Here is a 16,211-nt window from a genome sequence, read left to right as displayed (position 1 = left end):
GTTATAACACAATAGAATCTATTATCATGTATTACAACTATATCCTGGTGGTCTAAATGAAAAGTCAGTGAGTGATCAGTCATTATGACGTGTTTGGCCCTGTTTGGCCTAGCTCAGACCTACTCTAGAGTGGATACTTTTTAGTACCCCGTTTAGTACCACTTTCACACCACTCTAACCAGGTCCTTGTAATGGAAAACCTGGCACAAGTGGGTGGTGTGGTGTGGTGTGGAGTGGTGTGTAGTTGGGCCAGTGGAAAATGGGCTTATGGTCCCACTACCCCCCCCTCCCCCCTCCCCTCCCCTCCCCTCGATGACACCCCCCCCCCCCCCCCCCCCCCGCCCCCTGACCTGAGACTCTCCTGGCTCTCTGCTCGTCTGCTATTGGTCAGCTTGGCGGGCGCGGGCGACGCCTCCAGGAGGAGGTCCTTGGGACAGACGGTGGGACGGCGGAGGACCTCCAGGTGCCGGACCCTCTCCAGACCCTCCAGGACCCCCTGCTGGGGGCAGCAGCCTGGGAACAGGACCCTCACAACCCTGTCCTGGAGGCCGCAGGGGACCCACACCAGCAGGACGCATAGGGAGACCACGCAGGGGAGGGGGAGGTCTGAGGGAGAGACAGAATTACACTGTTGTTACTGGGAACAGGACCCTCACACCTTATCCTGGAGCCCGCAGGGGGTCCACACCAGCAGGACACACAGGGACACCACGCAGGGGAGGGGGAGGTCTGAGGGGGGAGAGAGACATTCACCAATAGTGATTTTTAGCATTCCAATTATTCCACCCCAAAGTATTTGAATAGTCGAATATTCGACAGGACTGGCCAAACTGTCAAATATGAACTCTTTTACCTCTTCGAACGTTAACGCTCGTCCCAATTCTGAACGCGGCTCAAAGCCAATAGGAACGCTCGTTCTTTTACCTTGTCTGATGACTGTAAGCTGATGAGGGGTCGCGCGGCTGTGTACAGTAAAAACATCTCCCGTAATGCTGCACGTAAACATCAATGATGTCCAATTCACTTGCTGGCTGTTCTGTGGACCTGATCTAGATTATGCATTTCTATGCTCTGAACGACGGCAAGCAGAGCGGCCCAATTCAAACCCATTCTTTGCATAAGGCTGCCCTCTACTGCCAGCTTGGCTAAAGTAGACATATAATAAATAAATAAATAAATAAATCGTTTGAAAATTATGAATAGATCTTTTTTTATAACATCGCAAAGGTAAGCTGCTTTTTGCTGGCACCAGCCCCAATAAATAAATAACAAATCTGGCAGTAGAACTGTTAAACACATTTTATTGGGGATATCCTAATTTTCTGGGACCCATTTGAATGACCACGTCCACATGTGGGTCCCGGAACCCATTTACATTGAAAAACTAGCAACATCACAGCAAGTAGAAGGTAACAAATAAGTTCAAATGAACGGTAATTAAGAAAATTGCAATTTTACGATTATGGGGGCAAGTGGCCATGACCTGAGGGCAAGTAGAACATGACCTGTACTTGCCTGACGGGCAAGTGCCTCTGAGACCTTAGTTAGTGTCAAACCCTGTTTGGTATTGGACCAAACACAACATCAGCGCTGTCAGCCCGGTCTAACTACGGGTTCAACCCCTCAGCAGCTCTCTGTATAGGACGGGAGCGGCTCTAATGTGGCCAACTGCCCATCTCTGCTGACCTTGCTGTGAACCTTTGCTGCTGGCTCCAGTAGTGATGTGGTCGTTGTGTCCACTAGTATATACTGTATATTATTATGATATAACTAACCTTTACTGCTGGCTCCAGTAGTGATGTGGTCGTTGTGTCCACTAGTATATACTGTATATTATTATGATATAACTAACCTTTACTGCTGGCTCCAGTAGTGATGTGGTCGTTGTGTCCACTAGTATATACTGTATATTATTATGATATAACTAACCTTTACTGCTGGCTCCAGTAGTGATGTGGTCGTTGTGTCCACTAGTATATACTGTATATTATTATGATATAACTAACCTTTACTGCTGGCTCCAGTAGTGATGTGGTCGTTGTGTCCACTAGTATATACTGTATATTATTATGATATAACTAACCTTTACTGCTGGCTCCAGTAGTGTTGTTGTGTCCACTAGTATATACTGTATATTATTATGATATAACTAACCTTTACTGCTGGCTCCAGTAGTGATGTGGTCGTTGTGTCCACTAGTATATACTGTATATTATTATGATATAACTAACCTTTACTGCTGGCTCCAGTAGTGATGTGGTCGTTGTGTCCACTAGTATATACTGTATATTATTATGATATAACTAACCTTTACTGCTGGCTCCAGTAGTGATGTGGTCGTTGTGTCCACTAGTATATACTGTATATTATTATGATATAACTAACCTTTACTGCTGGCTCCAGTAGTAGTGAGGTTATCGTTGTGTCCAGGCCAGGTGTTCATCAGAGCCTCCATCTCAGGGCTTCCTCTGACAGGGTTCAGAGTGTACATCTCTAGACGCCCCACCTGGTAGAGACATTACAGGAAATAACATTAAACAAGTTGCAATAGAAACGCTTTCAACTCTCTTTGTGTTTCATAAATATGTCAGTAACAACATATCAACGCTTTGTTTCATAAATATGTCAGTAACAACATATCAACGCTTTGTTTCATAAACTAGCCCTTACCCGTTCAAAGATATGAGCTCCAAAATGATGTGCAGTGTGTGGGTTATGGGATGTGCACTGTGCATACAGTATATGAGGGATGGAAAGTAACTTTAACTGGTGCTTGCATGATAACATGTAGGAGCATCAATGTAAGAAATACCCGTTTCGTTTAATGGCTAAAGCTGCTAAAAGTTTGGGTCCCATTAACTTTATTATACAAAATCCTTGGGCTAAAACGGCTCCCACAAAACTGTGAAAAGTGATGACTAAACCATAGTTGTGTGGGGCCGTTTGAGGTAGAATTCACACACTAACCCCCAGCTTCAGTTTGTTAGAGGTACAATTCACACACTAACCCCCAGCTTCAGTTTGTTAGAGGTAGAATTCACAAACTAACCCCCAGCTTCAGTTTGTTAGAGGTACAATTCACACACTAACCCCCGGCTTCAGTTTGTTAGAGGTACAATTCACACACTAACCCCCAGCTTCAGTTTGTTAGAGGTACAATTCACACACTAACCCCCAGCTTCAGTTTGTTAGAGGTGGAATTCACACACTAACCCCCAGCTTCTGGAAGAGGATGAGCGGCTCTGCGCCGCCGGGGCCGGGGGGCCGACACAGGGCCTCGGGACGCATGTTGAGCCTCTCCAGGTGTCTGAGGGTGAGAGCAGCCTGGTCCCAACTCCTATAGGATACACACAAACACACTGTCTGTATGAGTGCTGTTGGCACATGGGAAGCTACAGTTCATTGAGGGAACCATGAATGGCAAAATGTTCTGGGACATACTGAAGCAGAGCATGATCCCCTCCCTTTAAAAACTGGGCCGCAGGGCAGTATTCCAACATAACTGCCCCAAACACACCTCAAAGACAACGCTGCCTTAATAAAGGTTTAAGTCCTAAACCCTATTGATCATCTGTGGGGCATCTGCAAATGGAAGGTGGAGGAGCACAAGGTCTCTAACATCCACCATCTCTGTGGAAGAGTATTCCAGTGGCAACCTGTGAAGCTCTGGTGAACTCCATGCCCAAGAGGGTAAAAGGCAGTGCTGGAAAATATTAGCCTGATTTCAGACTCTACGCTGGGGCTTGAGTCTGAAGTTGTCCCCATTCTATTTGATTGAAAAGGGGAGGGGATTTAAAATTTGAAATTCCCAATCACAAGAGATCTGGTGGGAGGGGTTGTGTTTGACTTTTGCACACAAAACATTCCCTCCTCCCCCTCCCCTCAATGACATGCACCAAACAGGTCATTGTCTCTGATGTTTCATTGATTAGAGAGAATCACTAACGAGCTATTCGACACTTGTATGGCTCAATCAATGACTGCAGTTCGGAGCCCTTTTGAAGTTCAAAGGGAGCAATTAAGAACTCTGGTGAGCCACCCCTCCCTCCACTGTTTCTGTTGATTTTCAAAAGTTAGACGCACCCCTCCTCCGTGTTGCATTGATTTCATTGGTCGGTAAGTCAAGATACCGTATCAAGAGACGCGTCATATGACACCTCCAGACCAAGAGAAGCAGTTCACTCAGAGAGTGGGCGGGTCTATTGGCTGGGGCCAGGCTAGGAAAATATGGACACTTGGGCCCAATTTGGACATTTTCACTCAGGGGTGTACACAGTACTACTCACTTTTGGTGGCAGCAGTTTAGACATTAACACTTTTGTTGCCTCTTACTTTGAAGGAATGAATTTTCCTTGCTGCCGCGTCGCTTCCTCCATAGGCCGCCGCTTTATTTTGAAGGGCCGGGCGGGGTTTTTGCTCTCATTATTTTCACTTGACGTTCTTTTTCAACTTTGAGGCCATCTAGTCACATGACGTGTGTCATGTGACAGTGTGTCATGGGCTCATGGCGGCTGCCATCCGAGTGCAGACGGGGCTGTAAACATGCCAGCCTTGGGATCAAAATGTATTTTTTCAAGTAAATGAACTGTTTTTATAAGATCAATGGATTTCTATGGAGGAGCTTCACTTGGCGTGCACGCCCAACATGCGTTGTACAGGGTTCCCACACATCTTTACCAATTCATTTCCAAAACTTTTCCAAAACTTTGCAGAATATTTAACACGATTTCCAGGACTATATAACAATAATTCAGCTCAATAAAGAGTTGCTTACTCCTATGCACAACGCCTAAAGACAGGTAGTGTATGCCAGTGGTTCTCAACCTTTTCAGGCCGTGACCCCCGAAATAATCATATTTTAACAGGGGACCCCCCGCCCTGACGAGCACTAAGAGTTGAGGAATTTTGTATAACACGGTTTTATTGTGAAAATAGCAGATCTACATGGTCACAAGCATGTAGATCTGCTATTTTCACAATTCCTGCCTCTAATATTTGACAATTTGGCCCATGTTTAATTCGTCATTAACAAAATAATAACCAAATACAATAAACCAAAAGACAATAAATGGCTATTTTTTCCAGGACCTTCCAGGACCCTTGATCAATTCCAAAACTTTTCCAGTATATATATATATATATATATATATATATATATATATATATATATATATATATATATATATAAAAATCAAAATGGCTGCCAACTCGGGAAACTCGGGCCCCGGCGGCCTCTAACAACGGTACTAACTCGGGAAACTCGGGAGGGGGCAGCAAATGAGTTAAAATGGATAATTCACGATAATCGCGTGTGTGGTCTGGTTCAGCCTATCAGAGCACAGACCTCATGTGGGTGTGGTCTGGTTCAGCCTATCAGAGCACAGACCTCATGTGGGTGTGGTCTGGTTCAGCCTATCAGAGCACAGACCTCATGTGGGCGGGGTCCGGGGCGAGGCCCTTCAGCCTATCAGGAGCGTTGATGAAGACCACACCCAGCTCTGGAGAGATCAGCTTCTTCATCCACTCCTCGCTCTGACCACTTCCTGTCTGAGACTCCTCCTCTTCCTGTTCTGCTGCCTTCCGAACCAGGAGGCTGTTGATGCCTAGACAGACGCACAGACAGACACACAGACAGACGCACAGACAGACGCACAGACAGACACACAGACAGACGCACAGACAGACACACAGACAGACACACAGACAGACGCACAGACAGAGACAAAATACATTAACACTTAGGTTGCAATCAATTAAATCTCTTTGAAGGTCGAAGATGCCATGGTCTCCATAGACTTCCATGTAATTCATAGTGCACGGATCGTGCACGCCCATGCCTATATCATGCACCACGTGTTCAAAGCTTTAAAACAAAAGAATCCGCTTGGAAATCCGTTCAGGCATTCATGATTTAGCAGCCATTATGTTTTCTTCAAATGCAAACAAACATGGCTGCCATTTGAAAGACTGGGTTGGTATGGGGGTTAAACATGCATTTTTTTTCAAAAACGGCCCAAACTCGGGAAACTCTGGGTTGGCAACAGAAGTGTTAAAGGGCTGTTCCATATCGTGAGTGTTTTTTTATCACGATAAAATTGCTCATGGTCCTATTTCTTAGTGTTACCTGGCAGGTTGTTATTCCTTGTGGTGGAAATGTTTATGACTATTGTGTATTTGCCAGGGTCAGTTCTAACCAAAATGGCTGTTATCTCAACGTTTTCCTCGCAACATAATCACTAAAATATCGTCATTGTCGGGCAGAAACCTCGTATCTCCAAGTTTCAAATGTGTACTTTTAGTAAATCGATTTTAAAGGATGCTAGGGAACCACACTCCTTTAAGGCCTTCAGTAGGGCGTTCCACATTTTGGTTGTATAGCAGAAGAACGAGTTTGACCCTTTGTTTGATTTGACTCTGGGTTGAACGTGATCTGCTGCCTCTGGTGTTTAGTCAGGTAGATGGGTATCTTAGTGGTGTAGTGTATCTTGTACACCAGTATTTAGTCAGGTACATGGGTATCTTAGTGGTGTAGTGTATCTTGTACACCAGTATTTAGTCAGGTACATGGGTATCTTAGTGGTGTAGTGTATGTTGTACACCAGTATTTAGTCAGGTACTTGGGTATCATAGTGGTGTAGTGTATCTTGTACACCAGGCCCATTGCAAGTTGCTGTACTCTGTCATCTACTCTGAGCCACCCCACTCTTAACTGGTGAGTAGCGGTGAGGTGAGTCTGATAGGGAAGGTTAAGCAGGACCCTAATTAATTTGTTTTGGGCTGTTTGGAACTTAGTGTTTGGGGCTTGTGGGGCGTCATGATACCATACGTGGACTCCGTAATCAAAGAGGGGCTGGATTATTGCACCAGCTATGGTCTTCAGTGTGTTGAAGTTGACCATTGGGGCGATCCTCTGTAGGAAACGAGTTTGTTGGTTCATTTTATTTATTACTTTAGAAGTCATCTTTTTGCTGGAAAGATTAGCAAGTAGGATATTTCGTTTTTTCGTGTTATGACCTTGTCACCCACTTTGATTGTGAAGTTATCGACCTTTTTGAGGTTATGATTTGATCCAAAGAGGTATACCTCTGTAAACTATGCCTAAACGGTTAAAGGACTACTTCAACCCTGGGACAACCAGATCTTATTGTATTGTTGTTTGGGACACGATCAACACAATCCTGAGTTATTTCTTTTTTATTTCTTTTTTTTATTTTTGTGTTCAATCTGTGTTTTTAGATATTTTAGTATTTCAGCATGCTACAACTGGTCATATGATGCAACATGCAGAGATCTGGTTGTCCCAGAGGTGAAGTGAAACCTAACCTAATTCCTAACCTTAACCTCAGAAAGATAAGTGTTATGTATAACCTTATTCTCAGTAAAACAAAATAAAAGAATAACAATCTCGGTTTCTTTGCGGCTACTTTACTTTTTCATCACTAAACCATCGTATTGTGGGGCCATTTCTTGCCCAAGGAATGTTTTTCATGCCAAACAAATGCTTGCAATGGATTCAGAATAATTAACCCATTTAAAGCCTCTGACTTTAACGGATTATAAAGTCCACGATGCCACTTTCAGGCTCCCATTCACTCCCGTTATCTTATTTTGAAGGCCAGAAGTCCACAACGTAAACACTTCCGGTCTGACGTCATCGCGTCCTGCGCCGGAAGCGATCGTGTTTACGTGGTGTAATGGCGGATCGGATCGGAGCATTTCACCATGTGTTATATAAACGAGCATCTGCCTCCATCTTCGCTTCTAAAGTGTAGTTTTGAGATAATGGACATTAAAGATGAGATCCCCCGTCCACCTCAATGTTATGGGATGACTATTTTGTGCCCGTGGAGCCGTGATGATGATAAATCAGCGACGATTTTCGGCTCGGGGCCTTCCGCCATTGTACCAGGTACTGTAATCGCCGTTACAGTAATATTACTTTTCACGAGTATACTCGGGATTGGCACTGCGAATACTCGAGTAGATTTCACGAGTATTCTCGGGATTGGCACCCTAGTTTGACCCCTCACATCCCACTTAAAGCAGATTTCTTGGGGAGTATTTTTTTTTCCTTTATAGTGCAGTGTATAGTAAGTGAATGAGACTGAAAATTACCCTAGCTGTCAAACATTTTCCCCGCCATTTTAAAAAATACACCCCGGCCAAATGTGTTTAATAACCCTCCTAGATGACAAATCCATTGAGAAACGGACCTTCGCTCTCCACTGACATTTTTGACTCAACTATTACCTGGTAGGTTATCACTAGGTTATCAGTCCTACCTGGTAGGTTATCAGTCCTACCTGGTAGGTTGTCTGTCCCCAGATGGGTGACCAGTAGAGCGTCCACTCTGTCCAGATGTCTGACCAGCCTCCAGAAGGATAGCCTACCTGCTAGGTTATCACTAGGTTATTAGTCCTACCTGTTAGGTAATCACTAGGTTATTATCAGTAGGTTATCAGTCCTACCTGGTAGGTTATCAGTCCCCAGGTGAGTGACCAGTAGAGCGTCCACTCTGTCCAGATGTCTGACCAGCCTCCAGAAGGATAGCCTACCTGTCAGGTTATCACTAGGTTATTATCAGTAGGTTACCAGTCCTACCTGGTAGGTTGTCCGTCCCCAGATGGGTGACCAGTAGAGCATCCACTCTGTCCAGGTGTCTGACCAGCCTCCAGAAGGCTGCGCGGGGCTCTGAGCCTCCGTCCAGGAGGACGTTGAAGCCGGGGACGGCCAGGAAGGCTGCGTCCCCCCGGCCCCCTGGGAACACGTAGCAGCACGGCCTGCACAGCTTCAGGAACCCTGCGCTCTGCGGCGGGGGGAGCAGGGAGAACGGAGACTCAGGTTCCAGGGACTCTGACAGGTACTCTGTGAACTCCTGGAGTCCTTCCATCTCTGGGAGCACCACCGGGGGGTTGAGACGTACGTCTATGAAGTCCTGTTGATAGGATATACAGTATATATTAATATTTATACATGATTATATTATATTATACATTTATAACTCCTCCATCTCTGCTAGGACCACCGGAGGGTTGAGACGTAGATCTATGAAGTCCTGTTAGATATGATATATATTAATATTTATACATGATTATATTATATTTATACATGTATAACTCTCTACATGTAAAATCTCGGCTAGGACCACCGGAGGTTTGAGATGTACGTCTATGAAGTCCTGTAGACATGATAGGGCATTCACCAAATATTAGAATATTCAAATATTCGAATATCAAAGTCACTATTCGACGTTGTTCACCCAAGTCGAATATTCGCTTTTTTTTTTCGCTTTTTTTTTTTATTGTTTTCTCTTTAATAAATCTATAGTTTATAAAGCTTGGCGAGATAGGAAGTCATAAGAATGAGTAATCAATGCCCCTGGTGGATGAAGTTGTTAATCAGCTCTGTGGCCTTGTGGTTAGAGTGTCCGCCCTGAGACTGGGAGGTCGGGGGTTCAATTCCCCGGCCGGGTCATACCAAAGGGACCCAATGCCTCCCTGCTTGGCACTCAGTTGTGTGTGTCCAGCTCTGAGGAGTCTGGGTAGTGTAGTCTTACCTTCAGGTTGTGTGTGTCCAGCTCTGAGGAGTCTGGGTAGTGTAGTCTTACCTTCAGGTTGTGTGGGGTTTCTGGGTAATGTAGTCTTACCTGTATGTTGTGTGTGTCCAGCTCTGAGGAGTCTGGGTAATGTAGTCTTACCTTCAGGTTGTGTGGGGTTTCTGGGTAATGTAGTCCTACCTTCAGGTTGTGTGTGTCCAGCTCTGAGGAGTCTGGGTAGTGTAGTCCTACCTTCAGGTTGTGAGTGTCCAGCTCTGTGGAGTCTGGGTAATGTAGTCCTACCTTCAGGTTGTGAGTGTCCAGCTCTGTGGAGTCTGGGTAATGTAGTCCTACCTTCAGGTTGTGTGTGTCCAGCTCTGAGGAGTCTGGGTAGTGTAGTCCTACCTTCAGGTTGTGAGTGTCCAGCTCTGTGGAGTCTGGGTAGTGTAGTCCTACCTTCAGGTTGTGAGTGTCCAGCTCTGTGGAGTCTGGGTAATGTAGTCCTACCTTCAGGTTGTGAGTGTCCAGCTCTGTGGAGTCCGGGCAGCTGACGGTCAGGATGGCTTTTAATGCTGGGTCTGCTGAGCTCAGATGATCTCCAATCTGACAGGAAACAAAACGTTCAAACATTTTATTACCCAGGGTCAGTCAGTAGCTGTCACCTCAACATTATATACTGCAGCCAGGGTCAGTCAGTAGCTGTCACCTCTACATTATAAACTGCAGCCAGGGTCAGTCAGTAGCTGTCACCTCAACATTATATACTGCAGCCAGGGTCAGTCAGTAGCTGTCACCTCTACATTATAAACTGCAGCCAGGGTCAGTCAGTAGCTGTCACCTCTACATTATAAACTGCAGCCAGGGTCAGTCAGTAGCTGTCACCTCAACATTATACACTGCAGCCAGGGTCAGTCAGTAGCTGTCACCTCAACATTATATACTGCAGCCAGGGTCAGTCAGTAGCTGTCACCTCTACATTATAAACTGCAGCCAGGGTCAGTCAGTAGCTGTCACCTCTACATTATAAACTGCAGCCAGGGTCAGTCAGTAGCTGTCACCTCTACATTATAAACTGCAGCCAGGGTCAGTCAGTAGCTGTCACCTCTACATTATACACTGCAGCCAGGGTCAGTCAGTAGCTGTCACCTCAACATTATACACTGCAGCCAGGGTCAGTCAGTAGCTGTCACCTCAACATTATATACTGCAGCCAGGGTCAGTCAGTAGCTGTCACCTCTACATTATACACTGCAGCCAGGGTCAGTCAGTAGCTGTCACCTCTACATTATAAACTGCAGCCAGGGTCAGTCAGTAGCTGTCACCTCAACATTATACACTGCAGCCAGGGTCAGTCAGTAGCTGTCACCTCAACATTATATACTGCAGCCAGGGTCAGTCAGTAGCTGTCACCTCTACATTATAAACTGCAGCCAGGGTCAGTCAGTAGCTGTCACCTCTACATTATACACTGCAGCCAGGGTCAGTCAGTAGCTGTCACCTCAACATTATACACTGCAGCCAGGGTCAGTCAGTAGCTGTCACCTCAACATTATACACTGCAGCCAGGGTCAGTCAGTAGCTGTCACCTCTACATTATAAACTGCAGCCAGGGTCAGTCAGTAGCTGTCACCTCTACATTATAAACTGCAGCCAGGGTCAGTCAGTAGCTGTCACCTCTACATTATAAACTGCAGCCAGGGTCAGTCAGTAGCTGTCACCTCTACATTATAAACTGCAGCCAGGGTCAGTCAGTAGCTGTCACCTCAACATTATACACTGCAGCCAGGGTCAGTCAGTAGCTGTCACCTCAACATTATATACTGCAGCCAGGGTCAGTCAGTAGCTGTCACCTCTACATTATAAACTGCAGCCAGGGTCAGTCAGTAGCTGTCACCTCTACATTATACACTGCAGCCAGGGTCAGTCAGTAGCTGTCACCTCAACATTATACACTGCAGCCAGGGTCAGTCAGTAGCTGTCACCTCAACATTATACACTGCAGCCAGGGTCAGTCAGTAGCTGTCACCTCAACATTATACACTGCAGCCAGGGTCAGTCAGTAGCTGTCACCTCTACATTATATACTGCAGCCAGGGTCAGTCAGTAGCTGTCACCTCAACATTATATACTGCAGCCAGGGTCAGTCAGTAGCTGTCACCTCAACATTATACACTGCAGCCAGGGTCAGTCAGTAGCTGTCACCTCAACATTATACACTGCAGCCAGGGTCAGTCAGTAGCTGTCACCTCAACATTATACACTGCAGCCAGGGTCAGTCAGTAGCTGTCACCTCAACATTATACACTGCAGCCAGGGTCAGTCAGTAGCTGTCACCTCAACATTATACACTGCAGCCAGGGTCAGTCAGTAGCTGTCACCTCAACATTATACACTGCAGCCAGGGTCAGTCAGTAGCTGTCACCTCAACATTATACACTGCAGCCAGGGTCAGTCAGTAGCTGTCACCTCTACATTATAAACTGCAGCCAGGGTCAGTCAGTAGCTGTCACCTCTACATTATAACCTGCAGCCAGACACAAATTCCTTATTGAAGCGTTTTTCTTTTCTCCATTGCGCGAAGCGTTGCAATGGTGTGTTGTGTGGATAACGTTAATGTGTTTGTGTGTGCGTGTGCGTGCGTGTGTTGCAAGGCGAAGAACAGCCACCGTGACATTTTGTATTATATTATGTATTATTGCTTTGTTCAGGCCCGACTCAATCTGAATAGAATCCTGTAGCGTGCGGAGCGTCCGACTGTTCAAATCTGCTAGTCTGAGCCCGTTTAGATTATCTGGTCATAGAATCTGAAAAAATGATCCTGTAGTGTTTAATTCAACCACGCCAGATTATCTGCTAGTGTTTGGCCAGCCTTAGTGTTCGTACGGTGGGGGTTAAAATATGATTGTTTTGGGGGTCGCGGCCTGAAAAGGTTGAGAACCTCTGTCCTAGGGTAGATACCCTCACAAAAACATGCAGTAATCCTGGTCTCTATACTGCCTCCCCCTGGCCAGCCGGGGCGCCTGATGGAGGGGAAAGGAACTGGTTGGAGTTTGGAATAACGTGTTCCTTCCACACGCTATGTCCAACCGGGGAGGCTCCCCCCTGTCAGGAGATAAGAAGCGGCCTGCTCACTCCTCATGCACTGAAGGAAGCATGAGCTCAGTTCAGGGCTCTGCCCAGGTTGGCAGAGGGAGAGCAGAGCCCAGGATTACAGTTTAGGGAATTGGCACTGGGTGAAAAATGGCTTACAAAATCGTAGGATCAAAATGTTGGAATACTTTATGTTGTAGGGCATTCACCAAATATTAGAATATTCAAATATCAAAGTCACTATTCGATGCTTGTTTTAAATTGTTTTCTCTTTAAAAAATCTATAGTTTATAAAGCTTGGCTAGATAGGAAGTCATAAGAATCAGTTGTCAATGCCCCTGGTGGATGAATTTGTTAATGCTCTATACCAGGGGTTCTCAAATCTTTTTAGGCCGTGACCCCCAAAATAAACATATATTGTGTTTTTTTCTAGATAGATATCCATTTGCACTTGTTATATTGCTATTGATGTGCTGACATATTATCTTGTGATGTTTTTGTATCTGCTTATTGTAAGTCGCTTTGGATTAAAAGCGTCTGCTAAATGCCTAAACTGTAAACTGTAAACTGTAAACATATTTGAACTGGGGACCCCCACCCTGACAAGCACTTGGAATTGTAGGTATTGCATTTAATGTGACTCGGTTCTGCAGATAAATATTGTGAAAATAGGCGTTGCGAGGCGTTGTAGATCTGCTATTTTCACAATGTTCGCCTCTTGCTTACTTAATATTTGACAGTTTGGCCAGTCCTGTCGAATATTCCACTATTCAAATACTTTGAGGTTGAATAATTTGAATACTAAAATATTTTAGATTGTCATTACAGAAAAGACAAGATGAGTGTTAAATGTTTTCATTTACTGCTTTCTATCGTTTTAGTGATTTTAACGAGTTTGATTTTTGAAGTGGCTAAATATGTCTTTTTAGACACAATAAGCCGTGGGTAGATGTGACTTATGGGGGCTGGTGTAAATAGTAACAAAGACATTGACGACTTATTGTGTCAAAAATACATATTTAGCCACTTGTATGCATGCCCCCAACCCACTGAAATATAAATACTAAACGAATACAACGATAGAAAGAAGTACATTAAAACATTTTAACACTCATCTTTTCTTTTCTCTAATTACAATCTAAAATATGAACCCTTGTTGTAAAAAAAACTAAAGTTGTCCTTGCTCTGAATGTATTACTATCACTCCGTTTACATTGACTGCTGATGGTAAATGGTAAATGGTGCATTTATATAGCGCTTTTATCCAAGGCGCTTTACATAGATTGTGCATTACATGTGCATTACATTCACCCATTCACGCACACATTCATACACCGATGGTGGAGGAAACCATGCAAGGCACCAACCTACTCACCGGGAGCAACTAGGGGTTCAGAGTCTTGCCCAAGGACTCTTCGACATTAACTCAGGGGGAGCCCGGATTCGAACTGGGAACCCTTCGGGAACCCTTCGTGCTCTAATAACGGTTTCTCTACCCCTGAGCTACGCCGCCCCCATGGTAGCAACAAGTAGCTCTCATTCATTCAACCAAGCATCCACAAGGCTTCACACAACATAGTCACCATAGACTGTAGAAAAACATGGACGAAGCGAAGCCATTGGTTTCTATGCAGCGCAAATGGCCCTTTCTACCCCTTGGAATGGGTGTCGCCATCATAGAATTGTAAAAGCATCAGAGATGCTATTGGCTGCCAACGGTCACATGCAACCGCAGGGATACATGGGAGAATGTGGTCGGAGCCTCCCGAAATACAGCACACGAAGAAGAACACAGCCGGCTGGTATCAGTTTAGTTGGCCACGCCGCCCCCCCCCCCCCCCCGCAACTTTATAATTTATTTTAAAATACATTGGACCACATTTCGACAAAACGAATATGATGGTGATTGAAAGGCATTTTTTAACTAGCGATAGGAACCATACAGTATTCATGAAAATGTCAATTAAGGTTAGAAAACGAAAGGGGAAAATTAATGGGATCCAATGGTGGGAAATTCTTTTTGCAACCGGCCGGGGGGGAAAACAGCGCAACTAGCGGCCAATCATAGGAAGTTTTAGTTCCGTATTGGGAGTCATTTTAAATCGGCAGAACTATGCCCCTGATAGTCACGCGTAGCCAAACAACTGTTCCACAATTTACCAGGGATGGGACGATAAGAGACATTGTTACGTATATTGTTATGGGGGAGTTTGTATATCGGCTGTTTTTCCTCCCCTCTACACTCTACTCTCTGACTGTCTCTCAGTTCACAGCCCATTCGCTCAACTCTGTCATTGCCAATCTGCCTCTCGTGCCTGGGTAGCTCAGTCAGTAGAGCTCTCGCCTTTGTACCGCAAGGTCATGGGTTCGATTCCGGGCACCGCCAACTCAGCGTATGAGTAGCACGGCTTGGCAAGTCGTGCGGCAAGTACTGGGAGCTGATGGTAGGTGTGGCGCTCCACCTCAGCAGTCCATCTCCCAGGGGTCTAGCGCATTGTAACGGGGACAGACTCCCGCGTGTTACCGGCTGATACCGACAATAAGCCACTCCCGACCTACTTGCTGACTGTATTTAAAGGACCAGAGTTGAAACGGGCCCAAAAGCTGTCTTGTGGTGTTAATCCCTTTAGTTTACCTTATAACTGGACTGTCGTGTACCTTTTCCTTTGAAAACCTCTAATTAAGTAGTCAATCAACCAATATTGCTACAAGTTAATGGTACTCAAGTTCTGCATCAGAAGCCACATAAGATGTGCATTTTGAATCAACATTGATGAAATGGGAAATAATAGACTAGTCTAGTGTCTGTATATCTAACTGAACAAACAAATAGCATCATCTGACAATTGTTAGATGTGCAGTAAGTTGGCACCTGGCTAACCTAACAGAAGCTGTTATCAAAAAAGTGTTAATAGAATCCTTTCATTATTTGACCTGACTTTGACCTGGACCAAATACTTCAGCTATATAAATGGATATAATCTTGTCTTTTAAGATGTAGCAGAACCTCAGGAATGAGTCACTGATGCGGTTAAGCTCCCTGCAGCTCCATCACAGCTACAGAGTGTGCAGTGCCCATTTTCACCATAGCCAGTTCAAAAGGCCATCTAATGTGTAAGTATATGCTGAGAAAGTATATGCTGAGAAAATATAAGCCATATTAAGCATGTTTATAGAATATTTGTCTTTGTCTTGAAGCCTGCAGGATTAAACTGGAATGCAGTGCCTACAACAGTCAGTGCACCTAACCCACCACTCCCACTTGACTTGGGAGTCAAAAAGAAAGCCACCAAAGAAGCGCCAGGAATTGCCACCCAAGAAAAGTGAGTTTGCCATTGTATAAATACAGGAACACTGAGATTCCTGCTATACCATCCCTTTCAGAGTGACAGTCATAGTAAATCTAGATTGATTTTAGGGTGCTCATTACGTCAATGCATTTTAGAGCTGCAGTTATTCTTACACTAAAATCTTGTTATTCTTATACTAAAATCTTGTTATTCTTGTAACTGTAGTGGATTTTCTTTTTGTATTTTTCAGACAAGCAGAGTCATGTTGTCCAGCCCTCATCCACACCAGACCAGTG

The 16,211-nt window shown here is 44.9% G+C and overlaps 1 protein-coding gene across 1 annotated transcript in view; it reads right to left on the bottom strand.

Annotated features, from left to right (window-relative positions):
* LOC308305103 (uncharacterized protein) overlaps positions 1 to 16,211 on the bottom strand; it is a gene marked incomplete at its 5' end in the record, with an annotated part of 110,222 nt that overhangs the window by 15,548 nt on the left and 78,463 nt on the right. The window contains 8 exons of the mRNA XM_080749770.1: positions 351 to 606; positions 2,386 to 2,506; positions 3,214 to 3,337; positions 5,429 to 5,603; positions 8,304 to 8,390; positions 8,602 to 8,948; positions 9,003 to 9,055; positions 10,043 to 10,138. Coding sequence (XP_080605896.1) covers positions 351 to 606; positions 2,386 to 2,506; positions 3,214 to 3,337; positions 5,429 to 5,603; positions 8,304 to 8,390; positions 8,602 to 8,948; positions 9,003 to 9,055; positions 10,043 to 10,138 — 1,259 coding nt within the window. The remainder of the gene's footprint in view (positions 1 to 350; positions 607 to 2,385; positions 2,507 to 3,213; positions 3,338 to 5,428; positions 5,604 to 8,303; positions 8,391 to 8,601; positions 8,949 to 9,002; positions 9,056 to 10,042; positions 10,139 to 16,211) is intronic.

This window comes from Nannobrachium achirus (genome assembly GCF_963921795.1).
Source record: "Nannobrachium achirus genome assembly, chromosome: 1".
Lineage (NCBI taxonomy): Eukaryota > Metazoa > Chordata > Actinopteri > Myctophiformes > Myctophidae > Nannobrachium > Nannobrachium achirus.
The sequence above is the reverse complement of the archived record's forward strand: the minus strand, read 5'-3'. Positions and strand labels throughout refer to the sequence as shown.